General features: G+C 63.9%; 1 protein-coding gene across 2 annotated transcripts in view; it reads right to left on the bottom strand.

Moving 5' to 3' along the window:
• Positions 1 to 746: 746 nt before the first annotated feature.
• Positions 747 to 16,776, bottom strand: part of ZC3H18 (zinc finger CCCH-type containing 18) — a 48,799-nt gene continuing 32,769 nt past the window's right edge. For both annotated transcript variants that reach the window (XM_051840228.2, XM_051840229.2), the window contains 10 exons: positions 6,815 to 7,006; positions 6,245 to 6,370; positions 4,709 to 4,813; positions 4,013 to 4,156; positions 3,644 to 3,703; positions 2,768 to 2,928; positions 2,473 to 2,672; positions 2,091 to 2,184; positions 1,635 to 1,731; positions 747 to 1,467 (listed from right to left, as the gene is read on the bottom strand). In XM_051840228.2, the coding sequence (XP_051696188.1) occupies positions 1,269 to 1,467; positions 1,635 to 1,731; positions 2,091 to 2,184; positions 2,473 to 2,672; positions 2,768 to 2,928; positions 3,644 to 3,703; positions 4,013 to 4,156; positions 4,709 to 4,813; positions 6,245 to 6,370; positions 6,815 to 7,006 (1,378 nt within the window). In that variant the 3' untranslated portion in view covers positions 747 to 1,268. The remainder of the gene's footprint in view (positions 1,468 to 1,634; positions 1,732 to 2,090; positions 2,185 to 2,472; positions 2,673 to 2,767; positions 2,929 to 3,643; positions 3,704 to 4,012; positions 4,157 to 4,708; positions 4,814 to 6,244; positions 6,371 to 6,814; positions 7,007 to 16,776) is intronic.

Below are 16,776 nucleotides of genomic sequence, written 5' to 3'. Positions count from 1 at the left end.
ACACAGCGCCCCGCCCCGCGCACCCCCAGCCCCAGCCCCTTCGCAAGGGGCGGCGGCCTCGTGGGGCTGCCCGCGATGTCGCCACCCCAGGGTGGCCCGGAGCCTCCCCGCAGCCCCCAGCTCCGTCCGCGGAGGCCGGAAGGGCGCGGGGTGGGGCGCGTCCCCGAGGGCGCTGAGGCAAACGCAGAAGTCCCGGGTTGGGCAAGACGGGAAAGGCGCCGAGGAGGAAGCCGCGGCGAGGCCCCGCCCCGCCCCGCCCCGCCCCGCGGGCCGCGAGCAGGAGCGTCCCCCCTTAGCGGTCCCCCAGGGCTGCTCCGGAACGCAGGGGTCGCCCCAGCCCCGAAGGGGCTGCCACAGAGGTCCCAGCCGGGCTGAGGGGCCGCCAAGGCCCTCCCGAGCACGGCCCGGTCCCCTGCTCCGGGAGAGCAGCGCGCCCTCCGCCAGGCCGGCCGAGCCCAGGTCACCGCCCTCCCCTCCCCTGCACACAGTGACCGCGGTCCCACCGCACGCGCAGGCCGGCCCGGCCGGGGCTCTGTCTGCTCTCGTGGGAGGGGAGACCCGGGGGTCACACCTGCTCCACCGCGGCTGCCCGGCCCAGGGCCCAGGGCTGGACAGAAGCCACCCACTCCTGCCCCAGGCAAGCCCCAGACACCAGGGTGGGCGGCGGGCAGCCCGCAGGCAGGGAAAGCGAGGCACCGCGCACGGGGGCTGGGGCGGAGCCGGGCACAGACACCTCACCACGGGGCTGCTTATCAAAATATTTTATTTTAGGAGAACCCTCAAAAAAAGACCCTCCACATCAGACGCCCCAACACCACCCTTGGCCTTTTTTTTTTTTTTTTGGTCTTTTCTGAAATTTTTTCTTCTTTTTTAAATCAACTAAAACAATTTGATGCTTAAAATAAGAGACAGGAAATCGTCCCCAACCAGACTGGAGCCAAGAATATATATATATTTCTGACCCTGGGGAGGGGAGGCGGCCAGTAGTCACCCAGTGTCCGGTCTCGCGCCTCGCGGCAGGGAGGCGGCGCCGAGGGCCCGGCCGGCTACCAGGCCTGCCCAGGGCAGGGGACGGGGCGGGCGGCGGGGCCCTATAATTTACAGAGAATCCGCGCGGCCCCGCCGCCCGCCGGGACTTGGGGGGGAGGCCTGGTGGGAGCTGGGAGTCGGCGTCGCCTTCATCTCATGTGTGGCTTCTTTCCAGCTGAGAAACATTTTTTCTTTTTAATTATTAAAAAGACGCAGCCTGGGAGGGCCCTGCGCGGCGGCTACACCTTTCCCGGGATCTTGGCGCGCTTGCGCGCGATGGCGTCCTCCACCGCCTTCAGCTGCTTCAGCAGCTCCTCCCGCCGGGACAGCGTGCTGGCCTTGCCGGCCTTGCCGCCGGCCGCGCCCGCCTCCGAGCCTTTGCCAGGCACGCTGGTGACCTTGCTGGAGCTCTTGGACTGGGGGGACAGCTGGCGCTTCCTGCAGGGGCGGGCGGAGCGTGAGGGGCAGCCCACGCCCCGCCCTCCTGGGGTCACACAGCCCGCCCCATCTCACACCCCCAGTTCTGCAGCGCAGGTCTCCGGGGGCGGGGCCGGGGCCGCCCCTCCCCACCGGGCACAGCACCCAGGGCACGGGCAGGGACTCACCTGTCCGCAGGGGCCACAGGTGCTCGGGAGTTCTGGCCTCTCTGCCGCTCCGGCTTTGGGGAGCCTGGCCGCCCACCTGACTTCCGGTCCCGAGACCCTGGGCAACAAGGGCCGTGTCAGGACCACTGTGGCCAGCTGCCCGGGCCCGGCGCGCGCCAGGGACCAGTTCTGAGGCGACTTCGCACCTCTCGGCCCTCAGCACGCAGGCCTCAGCCACCAGCAGGAGGGTGCAGTTCAAGGAACCACCGGAGGCCCAGGACGAGGGCCCGGCCAGCCTTGCCTTCCCACTGGGGGTCGGCGGCGGCAGGCCCGTGGGCTTGTGGGTGGACGAGGGTCAGTGTGACCCCCTCAGGGGGGCTCCCAGGGACCGAGTTAACGACCGTCACCCAGAGACCCTCTGCGTCTCCTGACAGCCTTGCTCTCTGGGGCCCCTGTGCCTGAGAGGCCCGGGCTCACCTCGGTCCGGGGACAAGTTGGCCCGCTTGGCTGGGGGGCTCTGCCTGTCCTTGTCAGACGGCTCGTAGCGCTTCCGGCTTCCTTTGTCGGCCGCCTGGGAGGACGCAGCGATGAGGACGGGGGCAGGGAGGGCCTGACTCCTCAGCCCTGCACCTGCCCACTGCCCCCACAGGTTCCTCCTCTGCCCCCAGGCCCCCCAGGCCCGCCCGTGAGGCTCTGTGGCCGGGTGTGGCCTCCAGTGACCACAGCACTACCCTACCGCGGGGGCGGCTCTGAAGGAACCGGCACAGGGAGTGTCCACGGCCTCAGTGGCACTGTGCTGCGTGCGGCCGTCGGTGGCTCAGGGACAGGCGGGATGGACAGAGGCGGCCTCGGGCCTCACCTTGTTCAGCAGAGTCAACTTGATCTCCTTGTGGGCCACGAAGGAGCCCTGTGGGGGCTGCCCGGGGGGCACCTGCTGGGGCGTCGTGGGGGGCTGTGCGGACTTGCCGCCTGCCAGGGCTCTCGTGGACTTGGCTGGCTGAGTGGCCGAGTCCCTCTTCCGCTTGTCCTCTTTAGCCCCGTCTTCTCTCTTCGATTTTCCTGCAGAGGACAAACGCTCAGGCACGGCTCTGTGGCGCCCGGAGGCAGCCACTGCGTGGCCCAGAGCCGCACCCTGGAGCACGGCGCCCACGTACCTTTCTCCTTCTTGGTCTGGGCTGGGGTGGGGGACCTTGAGCTGGCCGAGGACACGGGGCTGGCCAGATCCGCGTACATGTCATCCGAGTCCACACTGCGCGCTGAGCTGCTGCTGGAGGTGGCGCTGGACACCGAGGACACGCTGCTCACGCTCAGGGACCTGGACACACAGACACACACGTCTGCACTGAGACACGGACCTGGGCGCGCGCGCGCACACACACACACACATCTGCACTGAGACTCGGACCTGGGGGGCACACACACACACATACACACACGTCTGCACTACCTGGGGGCGCACACACACACACACACACGTCTGCAGCACGGGCTGGCCCGGGGGCCGTGGGGGGCGGGAGGTCTCCATGCTCCATCAAAGCGGCTCAGCCAGCGGTGGTGACAGGCCTGTCAGCGGAGCCCCAGAGCCGAGTGGGGTGCGCGAGAGCTCAGGTACCCCGGGAAAGGGCGGAGGGCGACCCTTCCCCCGGCCCCATGGTGCAGCCATGTGCGTGCCCTGCCCCACGCGGAGACTCCAATCTGCACCGCCCAAGGCTGGCAGGCTCGGGACCAACCTCTGCCCGCTGCTTAGAGGCATCCCAGCCCACTCAGCACCTGGGCAGGCGTGGAAGCCCCCCTCTCTCCCGACACGGGAGTGAGCCTGCTGCACGCAGGCCAAGGCTGGGGTCGACGCCCGCCCAGCCAGGGTGCGCGGGCCCATCCTCCCAGGAGCGGGCATCGGCAGACAGCCCCGTACGTGCACACGGGGTCACTGGCCTCACGGGAGCCACTAGCACGGCCACACTGCCCAAGACCACGCCCCGAGGGAAAGGCAGACACACAAGTGGAGGGCCCAGGGAGGGCCGGGCAGTGACCTGGACCGGGAACTGGAGCCGCTGTAGCTGCTGCCGCTGCCGCTGCCGCTCAGGGTCCGCCTGCAACAAGCAGAGACGGCTCAGGGCCGGGTGCGAGACGCAGGCCCACGCCGCCACTGCAGCGCCCGGGGTGGCTCCCTCTTCCCCAGGCGCGGCTCTTCCTCAAAATACAAAAGCCGTGCGCCAAGCAGCCTCCTCTCATGGCTGCAGGCTCAGCGGGGAGGGGCCCCACCTCTCACCCAGGCGCCCTGGCCCCCCATAACCTCGCTCTGGACACGGGCGGGTAGACGTCTGTCACTACCTGCTCCAGGTAGCACCGAGGACACAGAGCCCACGCTGGCCGTCGGCAGCCGGAGCTGCCGCGCTCACCTCCTGGGGGGGGTCCTGGCTGGTCGCTCCTTCCTTCTGACTTCCCGAGGGTCTCCAGGCTTGGTGGGCTCAGGGGCAAGAGCAGAGGCTTTCGTGGCCTGTGGCGCGGCTGGGGGTGGGGCGGGCTTCTTCACAGACTTCTCTCTGCAGGGCAGGGAGGCCCGGTGCACGCCTGTGGCCCTCGTCAGCTGGCACAGGCGCGCTCCCGGCGCCTCTGGGGCCACGTAGCACCATCCCCCACGCCAGTGCGCCCCTGGACTGCTCAGCAGTCCTGGCCGGGGGGCAGCCACAAGCCTCCTCTCCACAGCAGAGCTCCGTCCACCCCAGGAGCTCGGGGTCCACCCTCACAACGGGATGCGAGGGAGCTGAACAGGAGCCGTGCGGCAGGGGGCTCCCCAGGGAGGCCGGCAGAGGACTGCGCCTAACCCAGGGCCGCCCCTGCGCCGCCCAGAGGGAGCCTCACTGTCTAAAGCGCTCTGAGGCCGGCAGGTAAGGCCGCCTCCTGCTGAGTGACACAGTTCCCTGGCGCCACCCTAAGGAGCCTTCCCAGCTCTGCCTGGTACTCCTTGAGGGGCAGGCACCGTGGGGGTCCCGCGCCTAGGCCCCCTCCACCTTCCCAGGACCAGGCGCGCACTGTGGTCACGGGCACGTGTGAGAAGGAAGACGGAGGGGCCGGGCCTTCGGCCTGGAACTTACCCTGCCTTCCCCGGAGGCGGGGCCGGCTCCCCCTTGGCTCTGACAGAAGGCCGGTGTGGGGACGGCGTCGGGGACGGGGACGGGGATGACGAGAAAGACCGGGACCTGGGGGCGAGGAGAGGCGTGAGGGGGAGAGCCCGTGCGTGGCGCCTTCCTTCAGGGCAGGGCCGGGTGCAGCCCAGACCCTGGACACGGTGACAGCCACAGACTGCAACGTTCCACTCCCACCTCAGCCTTCCATGTGGCCGTAGTCGGTCCTCATTGGCTAAAAATACCCGCCCCCCATAGAAGGGAGAGAGCTCAGAGGCAGCTGGACCCGGCACACGCCACTGGGCCCCCTGGAGGTGCCACGGGCAGACGGGCAGGTGGCTGCGGCCCTGGACGCCACGAGGCCACCGCGCAAGGCCAGACTGGCCTGGGAGTGACGGCTGCCAGTTCTGGGGGAGGGAGCAGGCCGGCGCAGCCACACCATTCTGCCTGGGAGCGCTCCGCCCTGCTGCAGCCGCCCCGTGGTGTCCCCCTCAGGGCTGCGGCGTGCCTGTGGGCACCACCACACAGGACTGACTCCGTCTCAGTGCCCACACCTGTCGGGAAGGGAAAGGCAAGGCTGCCCCGGCCGCGCGAGGCCCAGCCAGAGGGACTCCCAGGAGGCTCCTGCCGACCCGCACCTGCGCCCCTGCTCCCCGGTTCCCACAGGCCTCAGGGCCCGATTTCACAGGAGCAGCCGGGGGCCTGGCTGGGCACGAGGGCCAGCAGCCTGGACAGGAGGGCCCACACCAGGCGGCCTGGGCAAGAAAGGTACGGCTAGCTGTGGCAGCGGCCAAGAAGTTCACATTTGGGGGGCGAGTGGCACCTCCGCAGACTGTCCCTGTCACACGTCAGCGTCTCAGTGTACAGTCCCCGCAGTGCTGGGTGGGGCCACACAGCACCACCTCTGTGGGCGGCGTGTGCACGCACATGGCCTCTGTCCGATGACACAGCTGAACGTCCTACCCACCCCGCCTGCAGGGAGGGCCCAGCCAGAGTGGAAGGTGAGCAGCTGCCCACCACCCCGACTCCCAGCCTCCTCCCCCTCCTGGCTGGCTGTCCCGTGGGCAGGGCGGGCTGGGGTGGCCCGCTGCGCCTGCGCCACTGGGACAACCCCTTTACTCCACTAATGACCGCTATTTTTCCTACCCAAAGGACAGCTAAGAACTAAACAAAGTGTCCGTTTCCGATGGAGAAAATCCGCCAAGTTGTCTGGACCCCCAGAACCTTCTGGGATGAGAGCACCGTCCCGTGTCGCCAGTGCACGTGGCTGCCAAGTGCCTGCCATCTGGCTTGTGCACAGCGGCCAGCGGCCAGCGGCCCTGCAGGGGCGGGAAGGCCCGGCCAGCTAAGCACCTCCTCCACGCCTGTCCCGCACGTGAGGCTAATGACTGCTGGTTCTCAACGTCTCCCACCAGGCACCACACGCCGGCAGCTTGCTGAAGCACTGCAGGGGAGGCGCCGGCGGAGCCAGCCCGGCTGTCAGGCCCGAGTCGGGCAGGGACGCACCTGGAGCGGCTGCCTGAGAACGAGCTGTGTCTGGAAGAGCGGCTGGAGTAGGAGCTGTAGGAGGAGGAGCGGGAGCGGGAGCGGGACGAGCCCGAGCCGGAGTAGGACGAGGACCGCGAGGACGACCTGTGAGGCCAAGGAGAGGGAGAGGCGGCCGCTGAGAGGGGCCTTTCGGCTGCCCCGCGGAACCTGCCGCCCTGCGCACACACGCACGTCTCCACGCTGCAGCGCTCAGAGCTGGGCACGCGTGCGCACACGTGCTAACTTGCCCGCGTGACTCGCTGCGTCCACCTGCACACACTGCCAGGCCTCGGCTCCTACGAGCGCGGCGGGGCTCACCCAGACCCCATCTGCCCACCTGGACCGCCTCTGGCAGGCAGCAGGCTCGCCTCCTCGCACGCTCAGACACAGAACACGCGTGCAGCCGAGGCAGACAACGGGGCTCGGTGAGTGGCGTCAGGCAGCGGCGGCGCCCTCTGGGAGGCCGAGCCAGGCTCCTGCACAGCGGGCTGCCAGGCTGGCCCGACCCGGCAGGTGCTGACCAGCACGGACCTGGGCCGGCCTCCTCACCTGGAAGAATTGGAGGCAGAGGCGGACGAAGCGGATGTTTTCCGCCGCCTTCGTGCGCGGCTAGGGGACACCGACACCCCGAGTTTCTTCTTGGGAGACTTGGATCGGCGCCAAGGGTCCTTCCACTCGTCTGCTCGCTTCACCTGGGGCCCCGCGGACGCAGCCTCCTTCTTTGGTGGCTCCGCTTGACGGCTGCAATCAGAGAAGGGTTAGCAACGCCACTGCGGCGGGGCTCCGACAGCCGGCTGGTGTGGGAGCATCCGAGGACACCCACGTCTGAGACGTGCGACGTCCTTCACTCACAGCCTTGTCCACAGACAAGCAGAGCCACCTCCAAACACGGCCTCAACTCACACGTCACTGTGCGCGCTGACGTTCCTGGTGCCAGCACTGCATCGTCAGCTGTGGGCGGGACGGCCCGGCGCCGGCTTGGTCCAACACTCTCTCGAGTGCAGGCACAAATGCATAATAATCTTTTAGAGATCAGAGAGGGGCCGGCGCTGTGGTGCAGCAGGTTAAAGCCCCAGGCTGCAGTGCCGGCATCCCATATGGGCGCGGGTTTGAGTCCCCACTGCTCCACTCCCGATCCAGCTCTCTGCTGTGGCCTGGGAAAGCAGTAGAAGACGGCCAAGTCCTTGGGCCCCTGCACCCACGTGGGAGACTCAGAGGACGCTCCTGGCTCCTGATCAGTGCAGCTCCAGCTGTTGTGGCCATCTGGGGAGTGAACCAGCGGATGGAAGACCTCTCTCTCTCTCTCTCTCTCTCTGTGTAACTCTAATAAATAAACAAATCTTTAAAAAAAAAAATCAGAGAAACAAAACTTTTTGTCTTCAAATGCAATTAAGAAGTTTATAAATGAAGACATCTGTGCCTTAGAGTTTCTCTGCTCTCTGGTTTTTGTTAAAAGAACTGGCTGAGCTGCAGCTGACAACATCTAAGGGTGCCGGGCCTCCCTCCAGCGTCCAGAGTGAGGCTGGTGGGTGGGAGAGAGGCGGCCCTCAGGAGGGGCTGGGTTGGGGCATTCACGGGCACACAGTCAACTGGAAACGAGCCACAGACTTGCCGTGTGCGACAGCCAAATTCTGCCTCGCTCCGCGGGCCACACGGTGGCAGTGACATAACTCATGTCACCCGGAGACCTGGCCCGAGAGGCCGACAAACCCTTTGACCACTCTCAGCGGGGCGGGGTGCAACAGGGTGCGAGGAAGCTGGCCAGCCCCGTCCTGACCTCAGGCCCTGGGCCACTCGCCCGAGAGCTCACAGTGGGGCGAAGGATGAGACGCCAACGGCGTCACCTGGAAGTAAACCACGAGGCGCCGTCACACATCCCTCTCAGTTACACTGGGCTCCCTGCTCCAGTCAGACAAGAACAAACCAAGAATTCCGGCCCCTGCAGAACCAGGGCGTGGCTTCGGTTCCTTCTCCACAGCACCTCTGAAGGCGGTCGAGCCTCCTCTCTGCCTCCTGACCGCTGTCGTCTGCGCCCCTGCCTGGGCCACCGCCAGCTGTGCTGTGTGCACTGCTGCCCACACGCCTCTGCGGCATCCAGCCTGCCGCCCACACGCCCCCGCGGCGTCCAGTCTGCTGCCCACACGCCTCCGCGGCATCCAGCCTGCTGCCCACACGCCTCCGCGGCATCCAGCCTGCTGCCCACACGCCCCCGCGGCGTCCAGGCTGCTCCTCACTCTCTCCACTGCCCGGTCAGACCTGCATTTCCTTCCAGCTGCCGTCTCAGTGCCTTACAAAGCTCAGGGCCCAGGGAGACCAGAAGAAGCTCCTGGCTTCAGTCTGGCCCAGCCCAGCTGCTGTAGCCATGTGAGGAGTGAATCGGTGGATGGAAGACCTCTATCTCTTTCAAATAAATAAAAAATAAATAAGTATTTGTTTATTTAATTGAAAGAGAAGCAGAGAGTCTTTCTATCCGCTGGTTCACTCCCCAGGTGGGTGCTAAGCAGCAGCTGAGCTGGTCTGGAGCCAGGAGCTTCTTCCGGGTCTCCCGTGTGTGTGCGGGGGCCCAAGCACTTGGGCCACCTTCCCAGGTGCATCAGCAGGCAGCTGGACCACAAGCGACGCAGCAAGGACTCAAACCAGCAACCCTATGGCTTCTTCCCTCTCCCCCTCTCTTTTTCACAAAGCTGGTATTTAAAAGGTTTCCCATTTCTGCAAAGAAAATGCTTTGTTAGGTTGACCAGAACACCCAGAACTGTACCGACAGTGCTTCAGCGCCGAGCTCTGAGAAGGGGACCTGCACTGTCCAGGGCTCCTCCAGCGACACCGCTGTCCCCCCAGCGAGGGGGCCTCTGACAGCGCGCCTCTGCTGGTCCCCCGGGGTCCGGCTGTGCTGATGGCAGACACCCGGGCTGCATCGTCCCCAGGACAGCCCAAGAACCCCGAGCTGGCAGCTGTTCGCTAACCAGTCCTGGGAGAACAAGGCAGACAGAACACAGCACAAACCAAGAGCTGGCCACACGCCCACGGGCGGCTCGCGACCCAGGACTGCAGGAAACGCAGGGGCAGGAAGGCCTGCCTCAAAGCTGGGCAACGTCAGACACTTCCAGCCAGAGGCACAAATCCCTCCCAGCAACCTCTGACCAGGAAGGTGGCTCCCCACGGCCTGGGCCATCGACCTGGATCCCCCAGGCACCACCCTGCTCAAGGCCACAGGTCCGCTGTGCGCCTGCGAACACACAGGGAGCCAATAGAAGGCAGGGCCTCAGGGCTGCCCGCACGCGCCCGCTCACAGCTCTCTGGCGCTGAGGAAGGCGAGGACCTGCCACCGACAGGTGAGTCAAGGCCACCTGCATCTGCAAACTCCGACCTGAGCAGCTGCCAGCTCAGGTCAAAGACAAGGAAGGAGAACGACAAAGGCTCCTCGAGGCAAAGGCGGAGACGAGTGAGGAGGGAGTTCCAGGCACACAGGTCAGATCTGGAATGAGCCTGCTCACACTTCTTCCAGAAACAGCCCCCCTACCCTCTGCCCCCTGTGCCAGCCGCGTGCCGGCACAGGGCTGTCTCTGGCTCTCCTGGGCTTCAGAGCCCCCCAGCGGATGCCTCAGTGCACGGCTCCTGTCTCAGCACCTCCTCTTCACCCCTCACATGGCTCACAGCGCACACTTGCCTGGTGTGTCAAGAGCTCAGCCTAGTGGCCGGCGCTGTGGCGTAGCAGGTAAAGTCGCCGCCTGCGGTGCCAGTATCCCATGTGGGCACTGGTTTGAGTCCCGGCTGCTCTACTTAAAATGCAGCTCTCTGCTGTGGCCTGGGAAAGCAGTAGAAGATGGCCCAAGTGCTTGGGCCCCTGCACCCATGTGGGAGACCTGGCTCCTGGCTGTTGCAGCCATTTGGGGAGTGGACCAGCAGATGGAAGACCTCTCTCTGTGTCTCTGTCACTTTCATATAAATAAACAAACCTTAAAAAAAAAGAACTCTTGGGGCGCCGGATTCTGTCCCGGTTGCCCCTCTTCCAGGCCAGCTCTCTGCTGTGGCCTGGGAGTGCAGTGGAGGATGGCCCAAGTGCTTGGGCCCTGCACCCCATGGGAGACCAGGAGAAGCACCTGGCTCCTGCCATCGGATCAGCGCGGTGCGGCGGCCATTGGAGGGTGAACCAACAGCAAAGGAAGACCTTTCTCTCTCTCTCTCACTGTCCACTCTGCCTGTCCAAAAAAAAAAAAAAAAAGGACTCTCAGCCTCTTACCCACCCCAGGGCCAGGACGCCCCCACCCCCACCCCCACCCCGTGCGGTCACTCACGGCCCTGCAGTCACTTCTCTGCTGTCTCTGCAGGACACTGTCCAGCCCACACCCAGTGCACAGAGCAAGAACCCACGGTGTGCTCACCTGAGCACCCTCACCCCTACAGAAGGCCAGGGCCCAGGGCCTGGAACAGAGGACTCTCCTGGGGGCAGAGATGAATCTGGGCGCCCCTGGAGTGGTCATGGACGTGGGGGGCAATGGGGGGGCAGACCCACGACTCCCACCCACAGACTCCGAAACGTATGTGACATGCAGCTGCCAACGTGCGGACACCCGTCCCCAGCCTCCTGCACTTCACCTCCCGGAGAGCAGACAGGAGGAGCCACATCCGCGCACCGTCCTGGTGGTGGACGCCCCCCAAGGATGCGTCTGCTGACCCTGACAGGACTACGCTGCCTCTGGCTTTCCTTTTACTTCTGCACTCCTCACCTGCTGCCCTGATGACGACCGAAGTCATCACTACTCTGATTCACAACTGCACCTGTGCACATGGTGGCTCTAACCCCTGCAGACACCAGGTGTCTGTACTGAGATCTTCCATCCACTGTTCTGGGGTGATGGACGGGTGGGACCAGGCCGAAGCCAGAAGCCTGGACTCCATCCGGGTCTCCCACATGAGTGGCAGGGACCCGAGGACTTGGGCCATCAACTGCTGCCTCTCAGGTGCACTAGCAGGGAGCCCGATGGGAAGCAGAGCAGCCAGACTGGGACTGGTGCTGATACAGGATGCCGGTGCTGCCAGCAGCCAAGCCCCCGGGTCCCAGTGCAGGTCCTGGGGATGACCCAGCACATGAGGGCTGTTCTCTCTGCGCCTCTTAAATAAAAGGAGAAGCTGGGTGTTCCAGAGGAACTCACTGGTTAAGCAGTTAAAACCTGCACACATCTTGGAAAATGGCCCAGGCCCCTGGCCTCAAAGCCAAGCAATCACACAAGACCCAGGATGGACTACACGAGAGGTCAGAGGTAAAATAAGGTTCATTCAATTCTCAGAGGAGCGTCTGTGTTGGATCAGTGGCTGCACTGACGACGTCCTGGGGGTGGACACCTTGCACCTGAAGGCTGCATCCAGGGGGTCACGGACACCCCAAGGAAAGCTCGGCCGCCACGTGTGTCCTGGGTGGCACCACCTACCCCACCACACGAACGGAGCCCACGCTGCAGGGTAACAAGGGGATGCCACCGGGCAGGCAGCGGTGCAAGCCGGGCACCAGGGCTGGGGGCGGGGCAGCTGCCAGGAGGCCCAGGGACGCTGCGCCACCAGAGGGGTCTCGACCCTCGATCCTCACTGAGGGGCCCGGCCAAGGCGCACCCGAGTGCCCTGCTGTTCTCCACACTCCAGACGGCCATGCGCCCCCCACCGTCAGGTCGGCCAGCCCCGAGTCCAACTGCTTTCCTAGCACAGCAGCTCTCGGTCTCGCAAGGGGCCCCTAGGCCCCGGGGCTCCTGACACTGGCAGGCGAGGGGAGTGTTCACCAGATGGGGGGGCAAATGGTGCGACCTGGCTGGGAGCCCCGGCAGCCAAGTGCTCAGCCTCAGGCCAGCCCACCTCGCGGTCAAGCCCCGAGGGCACCCAAGGCACCCAGGGTAAACCTCAACTCAGCCTAGGACCAGCCTCCCGGAGAGCGGCCAGGCACTTCCTGTGGGGAGGTCCCAGTGCCACCTCACACCTACAGTCACAGCGATCACTGTGTGCTCCAGGCCGGCCCAGCCGCTGGCGGGCGGTGAAGATGAGGAGTCTGCACGGAAGGGACTTCCCCTCGTTGCACTTTACACAACGGGGGTAAAGGTGTGCTCTTAGCTAAAAATAGCCCAGGGGCGGGGCGGGGCGGGAAGAGGTCCCAGAAGGCAGTCACGGGAGGTCAGCGGCGTGGAGGGCAGCACACGGCGCAGGTGCGGTGGCAGTGCCTCCCGCCGGGGCGGGCTGGACGGCAGGTGCTCAGAAATCCTGCCGGGGCTCCAACAGAGCTCCCCGAAGACCCTCGCCCGGCACAGCACGGCCGGGAGGAAGGACGGACAAGGGGCGCCAGGCAGGGGTAAGAGACAAGGGCATCTCAAGACCAGAGCTGAGCACCCGCCCCGCAGGGCTGGGCCTACAGGCAGGGCTGGGGTTCCTGCCACCCCTCCCTGGGAGAGGCCCAGACAGAGGCCCACTCCCCCTCCTGGAGCTCAGAGGAACTGCACGCAGCAGCTGCACGTCCAGGTCCCCTCCCCGACATTTCAAAAGCTTCGCGGAAAATGGAACAAAAGACGAGCCACCGGCGACTGCTGGGGTCCCATCAGCACAGCGAAGCTGCCCGCTTCCCACGGGGGGGGGGGGGGGCAGCGACAGCTCCACTAATGGCTCCTGCCGCCGGGGGGCCTGGACCAAGTCCTCGGTTCTGGCCTTTGGCCCTGGCCCACCCAGACTGCTGCAGACATTGGGGGAGTGAACCACTCTGATTTTTCTCCTTAAAAAGTTAAGCTTAGGGGCCGGTGCTGTGGCTTCACCTGGTTAACCCTCCGCCTGTGGCACTGGCATCCCATACGGGCTCTGGGTTCTAGGCCCGGTTGCCCCTCTTCCAGGCCAGCTCTCTGCTGTGGCCCGGGAGTGCAGTGGAGGATGGCCCAAGTGCTTGGGCCCTGCACCCCATGGGAGACCAGGAAGAAGCACCTGGCTCCTGGCTTCGGATTGGCACAGCACCGGCTGTGGTGGCCATTTGGGGAGTGAACCAACGGAGGGAAGACCTTTCTCTCTGTCTCTCTCACGTCTATAACTCTACCTGTCAAAAAAACTTTTTAATGCACGTCCTGCCAGTGTGCCTGAGGAGCAGTGGGTGATGGCTCAAGTCCTCGGGCTCCTGTCACCCACACAGGATACGTGAGGGAGTTCCTGGCTCCTGGTTTCAGCCTCACTCAATCCTGGCTACTACAGGTGTTTAGATAGTGAGCCAGTAGACGGATGAGCTCTGCATCTATCTCTGCATATACAGAAAATATATTAAAAGAAAAACTTTCAATCCGGGAGGATGTTTACCACAGCAGTTAAAATGTGCTTTGGGCCGGCACCACGGCTCACTAGGCTAATCCTCTGCCTGTGGCGCCAGCACCCCGGGTTCTAGTCCCGGTTGGGGCGCCAGATTCTGTCCCGGTTGCTCCTCTTCCAGTCCACCAGTCCAGCTCTCTGCTGTGGCCCAGGAAGGCAGTGGAGGATGGCACAAGTGCTTGGGCTCTGCACCCACATGGGAGACCGGGAGGAAGCACCTGGCTCCTGGCTTCGGATCAGCGCAGCGTACCAGCTGTAGCAGCCATTTTGGGGGTGTACCAACGGAGGGAAGACCTTTCTCTTTGTCTCTCTCTCTAACTCTGCCTGTCCAAAAAAAAAAAAAAAAAAAAAAGCTTTGGGGGGAAGGGCTGGCTCAGTGGCACAGAGGGTTGTCACCATCTGTAGCACCTGTATCCCATTTGGGCACTGGTTTGAGTCCTGGCTGCTCCTCTTCCAATCCAGCTCCCTGCTACTGGGCCTGGGAAAGCAGTAGAAGATGGTCCAAGTGTTGGGCCCCTGCACCGCATAGGAGACCAGGAGGAAGCATCTGGCTCCTGGCTTTGGATCGGCGCAGCTCAGGCCATAGTGGCCATTTTGGGGATGAACAAACAGAAGGAAGACCTTTCTCTCTGTCTCTCACTGTCTAACTCTATCTGCAAAAAAAAAAAAAAGACCATTACTACGGGGAAGGCATTTGGCCTGGGGTTAAGGCTCTCATCCCACAGTGAGCCCCTCTCTGGCCAGGCCCTGGAGTCAGGGATGATGGCCCAAGCAGTCGGGTATCACCCACATGGGAGACCCAGATTGAGTTCTGGGCTCCTGGCTTTCGCCTGGCTCAGTCCCAGCTCTAGTGGTCATTTGGGAAGTGAACCAACTGATGGACGATCTCATCCTCCTCTCTTCCTTTCAAACAGAAAAACAAATAAATCTCGGAAAAAAAAAAGATGGAAAGGCAGCCGTGCTCCAGTGAAAATGCTGCTGCCAAGATGGAGACAGCGCCAAGCCGACTCACAGATGCAGGGCATCCCAGTCAAACTGCACCTGCGGGGCCGGCGCTGTGCTGTAGCAGACAAAGCCGCCACCCGCAGTGCCGGCATCCCATGTGGGCACCGGTTCAAGTCCCGGCTGCTCCACTTCCCATCCAGCTCTCTGCTGTGGCCTGGGAAAGCAGCAGAAGATGGCCAAGTCCTTGGGCCCCTGCACCCGCGTGGGAGACCCGGAAGAGGCTCCAGGCTCCAGGCTCCAGATTGGTGCAGCTCCGGCCGTTATGGCCACTTGGGGAATGAACCAGAGGATGGAAGTCCTCTCTCTGTCTCTACCTCTCCTTCTGTGTATCTCTTTCTTTCTCTCTCTTTTTTTAAAAGACTTATTTAAAAAATTTATTTATTTGAAAGAGTTATAGAGAGAGGTTGAGACAGAGAGGTCTTCCATCTGCTTGTTCACTCCCCAGATGGCTGCCAACAGCCGGAGCTGCACCGATCTGAAGCCAGGAACCAGGAGCTTCTTCCAGGTCTCCCACGTGGGTGCGGGGCCCAAGCACTTGGGCCGTCTTCTACTGCTTTCCCAGGCCACAGCAGGGAGCTGGATCGGAAGAGGAGCAGCTGGGACTTGAACCAGCGCCCATATGGGATGCCAGTGCTTCAGGCCAGGGTGTTAACCTGCTGCGCCACAGCGCCGGCCCCTGTGTATCTCTTTCAAATAAATAAATCTTATCTGTGCTATCTGCGGCATGGCGGGTAAAGCCACTCTGCAGCGCCGGCATCCCAGAGTCCCGGCTGCTCCGCTTCTGATCCAGCTCCCTGCTGTGGCCTGGGACAGCGGCAGAAGATTACCCACGTGCTTGCACCTGCACAGGAGACCCAGAAGAAGCACCTGGCTCCTGGCTTCGGATTGGCCCAGCTCTGCCATTGCAGCCATTTGGGGAGTGGACCAGAGGATGAAAGACCCACCCACCTCTCTGTCTCTCTGTAACTTTGTCTTTCAAATAATAAATTTAAAAATAAAAAAAAACCTCTCAATTTGTGGTTCTGCTTTTCAAATAAATAAATAAATCTTAAAATGCACACACACAAAACCAGACACAGAAGCCCCATCTCGTCTGGGTCTGTTTACGTGACATCTGGAGGGCCGGGGGGAGTGATCCCCATGGGTCTGAGGCAGAGCTCAAACAGTGGTGAAGGCTGCACAACTCTGACTGTACTGACAACACTGGCTTCGTCTTCACACTGCATGGTGCACTGATCTGTGTATCTCAGTAAAGCTGCAGACACTCACGTCCGCTTCGGTCACTGTCCAGCGAGGACCACCTGCTCTGCGCTAGGGGTCAAGTGCGGCCCACACGGCTGTGCTAGGCCTGGGCCTGCTCTGCGCTAGGGGTCAAGTGCGGCCCACACGGCTGCGCTAGGCCCGGGCCTGCTCTGCGCTAGGGGTCAAGTGCGGCCCACACGGCTGTGCTAGGCCCCGGGCCTGCTCTGTGCTAGTGGTCAAGTGTGACCCACATGGCTGCAATAGGCCCGGGCCTGCTCTGCGCTAGGGGTCAAGTGTGACCCACACGGCTGCGCTAGGCCCGGGCCTGCTCTGTGCTAGGGGTCAAGTGCGGCCCACACGACTGCGCTAGGCCCCGGGCCTGCTCTGTGCTAGTGGTCAAGTGCGGCCCACACGGCTGTGCTAGGCCCAGGCCTGCTCTGCGCTAGGGGTCAAGTGCGTCCCACATGACTGCGCTAAGGGTCAAGTGCGGCCCACACGGCTGTGCTAGGCCCGGGCCTGCTCTGTGCTAGGGGTCAAGTGCGGCCCACACGACTGCGCTAAGGGTCAAGTGCGACCTACACGGCTGTGCTAGGCCCGGGCCTGCTCTGCGCTAGGGGTCAAGTGCGGCCCACACGGCTGCGCTAGGCCCCGGGCCTGCTCTGTGCTAGTGGTCAAGTGTGACCCACATGGCTGCAATAGGCCCCGGGCCTGCTCTGTGCTAGGGGTCAAGTGTGGCCCACACGGCTGTGCTAGGCCCGGGTCTGCTCTGCGCTAGGGGTCAAGTGCGGCCCACACAGCTGCGCTGGGCCCGGGCCTGCTCTGCGCTAGGGGTCAAGTGCGGCCCACACGGCTGCGCTGGGCCCGGGCCTGCTCTGCGCTAGGGGTCAAGTGCGGCCCACACGGCTGCGCTGGGCCCGGGCCTGCTCTGCGCTAGGGGTCAAGTG

Source organism: Oryctolagus cuniculus, chromosome 18, assembly GCF_964237555.1.
Source record: "Oryctolagus cuniculus chromosome 18, mOryCun1.1, whole genome shotgun sequence".
In the NCBI taxonomy this organism is placed as follows: Eukaryota; Metazoa; Chordata; class Mammalia; order Lagomorpha; family Leporidae; genus Oryctolagus; species Oryctolagus cuniculus.
Note: the sequence above shows the minus strand (reverse complement) of the source record. Positions and strands in the feature narration are given on the sequence as shown.